The following is a 12,400-nucleotide window of genomic DNA, read 5'->3' as shown; positions in this document are numbered from 1 at the left end:
GTAACAAATCGTTACTTAGCAGTAACTTTCTTACAATAAAAATAAAGATGTCAAATTTGCATTAAAATTGTTACGTGTCGATAAGGGCTTTTATGCGCTTATGCAAGGGCTAATGCGATCTGTGGAAGTTTAACAAATATATGAAGTAACTATAACAAAGTTAAGTTAGAATTACCAAAAAAAAAGTGACTGTAATTGTAACTTCGTTACAAGTAACGAGTTACTTCCCAACCCTGATATTTGCAGGGACAGACTAACCGTATACATACATACATATATATGTATATGTATATATACTCACTTTATGTATGTAAATAAAGAGATAAAAATGTAATGTTTTTTCTCTATTTCAATCAGACAATATATTATATTAAATATTATATAAAACGAAGGAAAGGTTTAGTACATAAAAATATACTAAAATATTGTATAAATAAATATTTATTATTAAATAAAAACATCCGTATCATTTCTTTTTCGATTACTTCAGTCGAATAAACAATTGAATAAATGAGACATTTTAGACTGCGTCTTACGAAATATCCGCCATATTGATATACTCGCATCGGCAGTGCAAATATGTGGTAATTTTATCAGGTGAGCTCTATGCGACTGTAGTATTATTTGTACGATAAATTTTTCACATATTTATAAATTTTTATAATAACATAGATATAATACAAAATAAAGTTGTTTTAAAAACTTTCTTAAAATATCTTAATAAAGAATCGCATGCTTTATATAACATCATGTATCTAGATGTATGCTCCCATTATCGGTTTGGTCCATAATATTTTCAAAATCAAAACTAAATTTTTTTAAACTACGCGCGCGAAGCGACTTCTTAGTAATAAATATAGTCATATATATTACTATAATATATTTAAGTTCTAATACACAATTATAAGTATTGGAAATAATCTCAGTTCAAATTATCGCGAATCATATCAAACAGTCAATTTCAAAATTATAATTATAATGTGTCATGAGCAAATCATTTAGAGTTCATCACGATTTCTTGTTCTGTTTGGGTATATTTCTATGATAAATTTTAACATATTAGAAAACGTAATACAGGAAAGAAAAAGAAAGATTATAATGTTGCAGCAGTGATTAAAAATATATAATGTTAGGATACGAATACTAAAATGTTCCAATTTTATAATTATGCAACAAATATCTTATATTTCGAGGTCAATTAAAAAGGATGAAAGTGTTGCAACAATAAAATGTGAAAATTGACTGATTTGTAAATAACGCAAATAAATGGAAATGTATTGTTAGTCAAATTGGATCTTTGTGCCCAATAATTTTCGTTAATTTATATATAATATATATTTCTCACTCAACAAAGTATACGGCAATTAGATCGGACTTGAAACGCAATCTCAAGTTGAAGCTGAAATTTACGTCATTTATCAAATTTAATAATAAATGTATAAACAAAAGAAAATGTGATGCATTCACTAGTAATAATTAGTGGTAGAAAATTGCTAATATTTATAAATAGAAATTTGTTATGCGCAAGATGGTTTTTACACTAAAGTATTGCGTTAGAATTTTAAAGTTAGGATTTAAAAAGAGTGTTTATAATATAATTCACGTTGTACAGTTGATAAAATGTAATTTATTCACATACATGTATAATCTTGCTCACAAATTGCTTGCGAATCAATTGTAACAATAAATGAATGTTCGTATCGTTCAGTGTACGTACGCATTCATTATATTTATAATGTATACATTTCAAAATTATTGAAATTGATTGCAATTGTACAAAACGTTTATATGATCGTTAAATGAGTTCGTAAATTATTTGAGTAATTACTTTGGGCAGGTGTTATGCAAGTGTATAAAACATATTTCGATAATCTTACTTGAAAACGTTCACAGAATTATAATATATAAAAAAGTAATCATTTGGTTTTTGATATTTCTGCTGTATCTTAAAATATTCGAACTTACGATACCAAACGTTAAGTTATTGCTTCCATTTATAGCTTCGTTCTATTTACCTCTCGAATTATTTTAAAAAGTGAAAAATGCGCCTTCCTAGTTTTTTCGTAATATTAAGTATCTTGGTCTCGCGTATTTTTTCTTTATATATATAATTCTTATTAGTATTCATACTTAATTTACCGAACTTCGTATTCCACACTTCTTGACCAGAGCTTACAATCTTACGTAACGAGAACAATGTATTGCAATTATCGTTTAGATTGAAAAATCGTGTATGCACCTCTATATTCTAAATCATCACAAATTGTTTAGTCGCTAAGTAGTTTCAACTTCAGCCTCAACTCAGTATAACTCTCTATGAGAACATAAATACGCCAGTAACACTCCTGCGTCCCACTATCTACATCTTATATGTATGCACGAAACTACCTATGGATAAGCTTACACGTGTATGTATCAGACTATATAATATCAAACCGTCGCGAAATGCAGTCCTGCAAGAGAAGTCAGTCGCAAAGTGAATCCCAATGCCGGTTTTCTGAGAATCGTTTTTCCGTCCGTCAGTCGATCCTTCGTCTGCAATCGTCAGTTTGCACCTCGCGTCATCATTCAGTCTCATTCCGTCTGCTAGGTATTTTCTTAATCGACTAGTCACGTGTTTTCACTGTTACCTTTACCGCCTCAATTACTTCATCTTGACGTGCGCGACGCCGCTACACATGGCGACGATTCTGACGAGATTGTTACGTAGTCTCGCACAATCGTTTTTTTGTGCCCATTTTCGTCGCACGCTTGTCGCGGGCCTATTTCTTCGGGCCCGTACTACGTTTACGGGCAAACGAATGCCATTTGTTGTGTGACCAGTCAATTAATTTAAGGACTTCAACGATATGCTTTCGCTCTCTCCGCCCAGGCAAAGAGGTCCACGCTGGGTATTGCCTCAAAGTCTGTGCAGCGTCTCAACTCGTTCCTGAAAAGTTACGGAATAATAAATTGAATGATAAACTTAACAAGTTTCGGATATTGTTGCTAGTTAAAAAAATCTTCAACTTACCCTGCCTGAGGCTTGAGGAACACATTGCGTTGCATATGGGTGATGTCATCACCATTGTCGCAGAATATCCGCGCTAAGGTGACGTTACGCAATTGAGTCAATTGTTCTGCGACAAAAAGATGATAGATTAAACTCAAAAGTTCGTAACAACACGCGCAATTTGGAATACATTAGACAACATGCGCCATGAACGGTACTCAACGTACCAGGTGTGAAGGGATATGGTTGCGTCGCGGAGTCGTAGAAGAACCTATCGGTACGCCGAGATCTGGAGAATTGCTCGTAGATGAGGCAGCGGAAGGTCGGGCCGATCATACCGTCATCCGCTGGTCTCTCCGCCATACCGCCCACAATGAGATCGACATCGTTGGGATGGGAATAGATCGTGCGCAGTTTTCTCGTCATCTATTAACCGAACAATCGCATATTAATAATCACCGTAAGAATGTTCATCGAATGTGAAAGGAGCGATTAGTTTCGAGCTCACCTCCGTAGGAATATAATCCAGGAAATCGTCGAAGGTCTTGGCAGCAGGAAGTCCACAGTACCTACGATAATAATTGTAACCCGGCAGGCCATGATCGCGGCCGCGTTCAATGTCCAAGCTAACGGCATCCAAGCCTAAATCGTTGCTATTGCTGGTGTATAATTTGCTCGTCATCTGTAATGCGAGGATTACATCAACTTAGAAGATTCTGCCTGAGCGTCCAACGAGCGTTTCTATGCCAGGGGGGGGAAAGTGTTTAATGCCATACTTACATCTGGAATGAGACTGATGTCCATTTTCTGGCTGGTTTGGGTAGCAAGACCGCGGAGCAGTCCATCAAACACCTCCTCCGATTCGATTATGCGCGGATTGAAGAAATGCTCCGCTAGCTGTAGGGTCTTGTTCTGCTGGCGAAAATTATCCGGCAAGCTGAAACAATAGGATCGTACATATCTCGCTACATTTGCATTCTGCAAATGTAGGATTTATTTCCGGCGTGTCGTAGTGCCTACCTCAGCTCTCCCTGCATCAGCGAATTCAGGAAACGTAACGCTGCGGTGGCGGCTTCGTTGCTGACCGCCGGCTCGTCATCGGCATTATAGCTACGGCTGTGATTATTCCCTACGGAAATGGCTCGAGTGTATCTTCTACCCAACAAGATGGGTAGCCACTCCCTGTACGTGATATGCTGAATCTCGGCGATCACGAAGCGCCTGGCCTCTTGGTACAAAATCTCGTCCGACCAGTACGAATTCAATCTGGCAAGATTGTCGGCGACGCGATTATGCTCACGGTGCCAAACCGTGTGAATCACAGCCAACTGAGGATGAACGTTCGCGCGATCGTCACCTGGTAGGCGCGTACTTGTCAGAACGTTGTAAAACAAGCTTCGCGTGTGATGGAAATATGTAAATTTTTTTGTTATTGGGTCATTCCATAAGCAACGCGGTTTTAACACAAAGACAAGTAAAACAAAAATTGAGTATTCTTATTTTTATATAAACTATACTTTCCATTCCTATTTACAAATTTTTCCCATTTTAATCTGCAAGTTTTATTTCCCTGGCGATAAAAATCCTTTGGTTTCGAGTTAAAGAATAAGTCTCTTTTAACCGCATTATTTATGGAACGATTCAATATATAGATAGGCCAACGCGTAGAATTAAGATTCTCACCGGAATTGTAGCAATTCTCTCCGCATTGCGACATGAGCTCGGCATCTCCCCTCGGCAAATATGTGTGATTGTTTCGCACGTCGATGCGAAGACGTCCGCCTTCGAAAGTGCGGAGCTCACGAGATTTCTTCAGAGTAGAACCGTAAACCGTGGAACCGTCCAGGAAGTGGCTCACTTGGTTCATCTGCAAATTACACACGCAATTCATGCAATTGCGTCAAAATGTTGAATTGCAGCTAAGCAATCTCGAATTAATTTTCTTATACTTTCTTTAAGCAGAGGCTTTAATCCTAACGATCTTTTACCTGTTCCACCGGTCCGAAAGTGCATTCCGATCTCAAGACGGGTAACGATCGAACGTAATTCATACACCGGACGTAATGCTGGCCGTAAACGGGATCGCGATCTGGTACGCTGATCGGGGAACAATCTGGATGGATGTGACGCGGTGACAGAGTATCTCCATCCGGTTGGCAACAAGAGATTGGTCTTCCGCTTGAGACTGCAATTAGGAAACAATTTCATCAATCACTCAATCAATAAGAATAATTGTCTTTACAATTGACATATTGATGTTGATTACTTGTTGCTTCAATATGAGAAGAAACATTATTTATAACAAAAATATTATTGTAGGAGCTAACGAACCAACACACTGCTGTGCGTGTTAAAAAATTTTTGCCTATCTCTATAAACAAAATCAATACGAACGTTTCGACCTAAAAATCAAGTCATCTTCAGTGTACTGTGAGAATGAAGAAGTTCTCGAAATAGAACAAAACTTTTTTAACGTACATACATTGATGTGTTAGTTCGTTAGCTTTTACAATAATAGTTTTGTTATATTGTCAAATCTTTAATATTTAAATAATTTTCATTATTTATAATATCTTTAGAATCGACATATTGATGTTGTCTGCTTGACGTTTCAATATTCGAAGAAACATTATTTCTTTACAATCGTCATATCTCTACTTGACGTTTCCGCATTAGAACAAATATTATTTATAATTTCTAATCAGAGTTTATAGTTGCGAGATAAGAACAAGATAAGAACAAAAACTTTTTACAAGTCGCGTTGCGCAATGGATTTATCCCGTGCTACGAGAGAGAGAGAAGGCCCGGTCTATAATGAGTTGTTAGTCAGAAGTCGGAGCTATATGTCTTTTTCTTTCTGGGTGAAACAAAAAACCGACATAGAGTTCCGGCTTAACGACTAACAACTCATTGTAGACCGGGCCTTACAGATTTCGCAACGAAGTGTATATTCCAATTTGTTTAATTAGAATTCTCTCAAAGTCAATCAGTGCATCATCATTGAATAATTCAGTGCTATACATACTTGTAACTGTGAATCAGCGAATATTCACTGTTTTCAGTGATAATCCACTGATTGACTTTTAGAGAGAAGGCCACGCAGAATCGCACACTTGTTACATAACAATTGTAAGAAGTCGATCGATTCGCGTCGGTTAAAATTAGTCGCTTGGATTTGCCCAGGTGTAGATGCACTTACCCATCTTGCGAACTGGGGTGTGGGCTATGTCATGAGCGATGAATTGGCTCCATTCCATCACGGCCAGTGTTCTGCTAGCATCTGACTGATCGTTCGCGGTGGACAAGGCGGCGCTTACGAGCCTCGGGCTTGGCAGCGGCTTCTTCGTTTGTCCAACGCGCCTCGGTTCTTGGATGCCTGCTTCCCAAACCAAACATTAGGTCTGTGCCGCGTGAACGGCTCGAGGTCGCAAAATCGGAGTAAATCAGTGCTACTTTTGGCGCGACGCGGTACCTCGCTCTTGCCGATGATGTCCGCAAGAAAATGGGAGATAAATTATAGATTATACGTGGGCAAAATCATAACGGGAAAAGATACGATATAATTGATACGTGATTCCGTGATAATTTCGTAAGTTGACCAGCCGAACGGTCATCGTGATTACTCCGATTTTAGCGAGATTACACGCACAGAAAGGATTTCCGAATCAAATGCTAGTACACTTCGATCTCTGTCATAAAATAGGATCGATATGGTGGCAATCATATTTATTATTGAGAAAGAAATGTTTTGATTTTAATAGAAAATTCTTAAATCTAAGATAAAATGATGGTTAATACGTAAATGCGTTGAGAGGAGATTCTAAACGCAAGAATATACAGGGTATCTGGCGTAAGAGTATCCTTACGAAAAATGGTGGTAGATTGGGTCAGACCCAGTGAGAAATGATTCGTCGATCGACGTCGAAACGACATCGAATCGACATCAACACCGTCGAATTGACGTCGATTCGACATCATTTCGACGTCGATCGACGAATCATTTCTCACTGGGGACTAAGAAGAAAAGTCAAGTACCATTGTTGAAAATTCGCAATATTTATCGAATAATTTATTGAAACGTCTGAGCGAATGAGAGCGTATAGAGAGCGGTAGGCCGGTACATGACTTTTCTTCTTAGTCTGACCCAATCTACTACCATTTTTCGTAGAGGTCCTCTTGTGTCAAACACCCTGTATAATCTCAAACATGTCGTACTTTTATTTCAATATAATAAGTCAATCTTATTTAATTCGGGAGAGAAGAATGGAAATTCACTTTCTCTCTTTCTTTCTCGCAGTGAGAAATGCTTCGTCGATCGATGTCAAATCGACACCGTAAAAATCGACGTCGAATTCGACAGTGTCGACGTCGATTCGATATCATTTCGACGAATCATTTCTCACTGAGTTGTTAATTTTAATCTTGATACCGTTGCCTTTTTCTACCGTTTGAGGTTGCGATAAATTGAAATATGCCAAGAATATGATTCGCCTTCAGATTTGTCGTCGGAAATCCTTTCCGGGAGGGTAGACGCGCGCGCGCGCTCAAAATGATAACGCTTGGCAGTGCAGCACGAGAGGAGACCATAATGATATATAACTATAGCCGCATATATCATCTGTTCTAACTATAAATAGACTGTGCTAATCTCGAGATCCTCACTGCGTCTACAAACTGCCTTGTCCGCGCGATGAATTCAGGGAACGATCAGAGGAGTAATTTCGTCCACGTCGCGGGCGCATTCGGAACGAATCGTAAACAGGAATTATCATCGCTAACGGGGCGGGGGGGGAGGGTTCATATCCTGCCTGTCACCGGAGGACTCTCGACTCTCGGATTCGCTGATCGGTCCCTGAAGTGAGCCCTAAATCTCGTGCTGCAATGCGAGGCCGGTTAGCGGGTTACCGTCTCCGACTACATCAACTCCGAACGTTCTGATGCGTTATCGAGCGACGAGCCGTCCCGTTGCGTCGTCGTTAGAGAATGGCAGAATGGCAGAGACGCGATTGTGCGCGACTGTAATCGCGAGATAACGACTCGCGGATGTATGATCGACGCCCAGGCATCGAAGTTACGGCCGCTCGAATCGAAAACGCTCGCAGAAACGTTTCCGCGGACTTACATCTATAGACGATCGACGAAGGCGCTTGAACGAGCGAACCCAGCTGGGAGAGGTGGTTCCTCAATAATAAATTGCGCTGTCTAAGAGCTCTTTAAGAACAATCTCGATGATTGATCGACTGATTTGTTGAGACGAGGAGTCGACGTGGAGAGAAAAGAGGGTTCCATCGAATCCAATTGAAGCTAGGGATGCATCTACTTTTGAAAGTGCGCGTTCGTGAAATCTTGATTGCGATAATTAGAGAACTAGCCATTGAATGCGCTCCCAAGCCAAGTCTCCTCGTTCCGATACCTTCGCGCGCGAGCTGCGTATTGCCGCGAATTGAAACAGAAAAAACAAGTCGAACTAGCGTTACATAATAAATATGATACATTATTAGGTATAACCGAATTAGTTTACATACACATTCTACTGCTGGATACAATCTCCCGACCGGGGCACCCTATTGTAGACAGTATTATTCACTGCTACACTCAGGCATTTTATGCTCTATGTGCCTTATCGCACAACAACTGTAATGCAAATCACAGAATATAATTTGTTAAGCCAATCGACGAACGTTTATCCATTAGCGCCCAGGGATCAAGTGTGTACGTGTACACGTTTTTGTGTGTATGCACATATACAGTGCATTCACGTGGACGTATGTGTGGCAGATACGCGCGCACGCACGCACGCACCGCACGCATACATACAGAACACAAATGTACATATGTATGAATGTGTATTACGTAGGTGTTGTGATAAGTGGGATAGATGGATTAGTAGGTCGAGGTTACTGGTTGATGAGACTGGACATCCAAGACCACCGAGACGCTGTTCCGCTCGAATTGTACAATCGGGACATGGAGCAGCGACTTCCGAATTGTCGAACCTTAAGCCCGTATCAGACTACGGATTGAAATTTGATCAATCACAGTAAAGTTTGCTAATCTCAGATTTAGTAGCTTTTACTCTAATTGGTCAAATTTCAATCTAATCTCAATCTCAATCCGTAGTCTGATACGGGCTTGAGACGACATCGGGTTTGGAAAAAAGCCTGCTGTGAAGGCCGAATCAAACTAAAGCCCGTATCAGATTACGGAATGAGATTGAGATTAGATTGAAATTTGACCAATCACAGTAAAGTTTACCGATCTCAAGTTTAGTGACTTTTACTCTAATTGGTCAAATTTCAATCTAATCTCAATCTCAATGCGTAGTCTGATACGGACTTAACAATTGTCGACTCGGATTGGATTGGAATTGGCGATTGATGATTGTCCTCTAACCAATGAGAATCGATCAAATCGCTGATCGTTTTGCTCTCATTGGCTCATTGGCAAGAAGACAATCGCCGATCGCCAATCCCAATCCAATCCGTGTCGACAATTGCTAGTCTGATTCGGTCTTGATGCAAGTCGCGCGAATGTTATTTTTGTCATAAGATATACATACATTTTCCACGAGCCTCTTTACGTCAAATCAGCGTCGTGAGTTCCGCGTACGTAGATCGAACTTTCCGATGTCGTTGCGCTGTTTATACATTGAAGATTATCGCGCAATATTGTAATAAAAAATATCGAAATTATCTTCGATGTTTGCTTTTTCTACGAGCACGATGACTGAAACACTATTTACGTAACCATATTTCTATCACAAGTACGCGTAATGATCGTAAAATGTCGAATTCTCTCGTCTGATGTACCTGATACATTTGATAAAGTTCAGGCTTTGTCTGACCTCATACTCTCGTTTCTGATATTTTCACGAGTGTGAATTCGACATGTTGTGTTTTAATACTGCGTTATAAAACAGAAAAGAGATACAAAGAAGTAACGACGACGATACCTGACTAGTAATAAGCAGTATTTAACTCTAGAATACAAATTGATCGCGGTTGATTACACGCGGTTGATTCATTGCGATTCTCACACACCTCCAGCTAGTTTTTCATATGTATAACTACTCACTTTCAAGTCGACGGATATCGATATGTATTTCTCGAGTTAAAATGTGTTAATGAAGCGCTCATCCGTGAATTCTAAGTGTCCTAAGACGTGTCTGGAATGAATTCGCTACATCTCGAGAGGCGGTGTAAGAACTAGCAGAAGCTAGTGTGACACATCAACACGAAAGACATTGACGTAACGCGAGAAATGCAGTGTGTTGTTTAGCGAGGCTTTTCGTCACATGTAACGAGAAGCTCGAGAATTTTGCGAGTCTGCAGAAAGGGGATACAACAATACTGGAGTCCTAATCTGACCCGAGTGGATATCAAGGTTGAAAACAAACCATACAACTCTCTCTATCAGCGGAATCGTGATATGACACATGTATTATCATTCGACTGCGACTGTCCGGGCCGATAACGGCCGTCGTTGTCACCGCATATTGTTACGTCCTGTCTCTTTGGCGAGCGAAAAGTCTGTGCGTGACTAAACGGCCCGAAACTTTATCGCCGTGTGTCGCTTACGGGTTACCACGATGACTCATTCCCAAGCAGAACAACAAGTAACGATAAGGTCAAGGTGACATCAAAATGGCATCGTAATATCAGAAGTTATATTTTGGTCATGACAGAACATTGATCAACTTATGATTTTGTAATTTAGAGGTAGTGTCCCTCTCGGAGGGAAGTGGCGAGAGTATTCTGCTACATATGGTACATGTACCCTTTTAGTCCTCCAGGTTGGAGGTTTCCTTCGGTAAGGTTAGCAGCTTACCGAAGTTGAGGTAAAACCAAATACTCACGTACCAGAACGGACTAGATAAGCAGGCTCTAAGCCTAATACACGAGAAAGAAGAAGAAGAAGAAGAAGAAATAGTGTTTGACATGGTTTGCGATAATTTGAACTCAGATTGTCCAATATTCATAATTTAATAGGACTTACAATTAAATAACGGTAATATAATGAATAATAACAGATAAAAACTATTCTTTTAACAACTCTTACACTAATACTGTTATGCTTAGAATATAATTTGTATGATAAAGTGCAGTATTCAGTATGTTGTAAGATTTGTATTATTAAGCCTTTATTTTACATGTTGTGAATGGAAAATCAGGATATCAATGCTTCAAAAATGAAATATGTTTACAAATTCGTAAAATAGGGAAATTTTAATCATTTCGCGTGCACGAGCAATTTGCGTTCTCTCGGCGAAAGCCGTCGAAAAGTCAGATTGTGTTTCACTCAAAGTATTGAATGATATCAGATATTGAGATATCTTTTTAGAAATGATTACTTTTTTATGTCATCTTGATTTTATGTCTTCTCGATACACACGTGATATCTGGTAAATATGCAATTGCAAATAATAACGTGCAATTGATACCGATTACCGCCGCGATAAATATTATCAGTCCACGTAATTAAGATAAATCATATCCTCCATAATGGTCGCAATCTTACGATCAAGCGCGATTTTCTACATTGCACATTACTGTATGCAGTTTCTCCTGCCGCTCTTCATTAGAAAAACTCACATACGACCGCGATTTACTTTACCTAAGAAGAAGAATCTCGCGTTTTGCTCGAAACTAATCCTGTCACGGGGGGGAGGGGGATAATCTCCCCGGAAATATATAGGACAGACGTTGGAGGGGAAATCGAGGGAGAAGAAGGAAAGCGCCAAACGTTCAGAGGCTGTAAATAATTATACGATTATTATCCACACAAATTGATCGGTAAAGATCTCACGAGAAGAAGACGCGCGTTTTCTCGACAAGTCGCTTTACCACGCAATTTCTTCCCGTGCAAAGTTCTCGGGACAGAGAGAGATAGAGAGAGAAAAAGAGAGAGGGGGGGGAGAGAGAGAGAGAGAGAGAGAGAGAGAGAGAGAGAGAGAGAGAGAGAGAGAGAGAGAGAGAGAGAGAGAGAGTCAGAAGCGACAATTATGTGATAAAAATTCTTACGTGTTACTGTCAAATAAAAAGATATTTGGATAAAAACAAATTTTAGACAGTTTTAGGCCCCTTATGAAATACATAAAAAATTATCTTTTTTCTTTGATAAGTAGCCTATTGTTTATTGACTGTCAAGGAAAAAATATAATTTTTGGCGTATTTTACAAGTGTACTAAAACTACAATGTTTTCATCCAAGTATCTTTTTATTTGACAGTAACACAAATATTTTCATCATATATGAAATCTCGCTTCTGACGTCACAGTTCAACGTCGCAGGAGGGGGAAGTATTAAAAAACATTTAGAAATCCATTGGATGTCGAGTGGTTATTGTTGGGATCGATTTTATTGTATATAATTACGTCTTTAGGATGTCCTTAGATTTTGGGGATAAGAG

The 12,400-nt window shown here is 39.2% G+C and overlaps 1 protein-coding gene across 3 annotated transcripts in view; it reads right to left on the bottom strand.

Annotated features, from left to right (window-relative positions):
* Positions 1 to 1,607: 1,607 nt before the first annotated feature.
* The window catches only part of LOC105564657 (peroxidase-like), a 24,109-nt gene continuing 13,316 nt past the window's right edge, over positions 1,608 to 12,400 (bottom strand). For all 3 annotated transcript variants that reach the window (XM_012017199.1, XM_012017197.1, XM_012017198.1), the window contains exons 5-13: positions 6,192 to 6,368; positions 4,981 to 5,177; positions 4,676 to 4,859; positions 4,013 to 4,349; positions 3,773 to 3,929; positions 3,501 to 3,674; positions 3,220 to 3,418; positions 3,014 to 3,119; positions 1,608 to 2,929 (exon numbers count right to left, since the gene is read on the bottom strand). In XM_012017199.1, the coding sequence (XP_011872589.1) occupies positions 2,842 to 2,929; positions 3,014 to 3,119; positions 3,220 to 3,418; positions 3,501 to 3,674; positions 3,773 to 3,929; positions 4,013 to 4,349; positions 4,676 to 4,859; positions 4,981 to 5,177; positions 6,192 to 6,368 (1,619 nt within the window). In that variant the 3' untranslated portion in view covers positions 1,608 to 2,841. The remainder of the gene's footprint in view (positions 2,930 to 3,013; positions 3,120 to 3,219; positions 3,419 to 3,500; positions 3,675 to 3,772; positions 3,930 to 4,012; positions 4,350 to 4,675; positions 4,860 to 4,980; positions 5,178 to 6,191; positions 6,369 to 12,400) is intronic.

This window comes from Vollenhovia emeryi, unplaced genomic scaffold, assembly GCF_000949405.1.
Source record: "Vollenhovia emeryi isolate VEMERY1.0 unplaced genomic scaffold, V.emery_V1.0 DF939161.1, whole genome shotgun sequence".
Taxonomy (NCBI): Eukaryota; Metazoa; Arthropoda; class Insecta; order Hymenoptera; family Formicidae; genus Vollenhovia; species Vollenhovia emeryi.
Note: the sequence above shows the minus strand (reverse complement) of the source record. Positions and strands in the feature narration are given on the sequence as shown.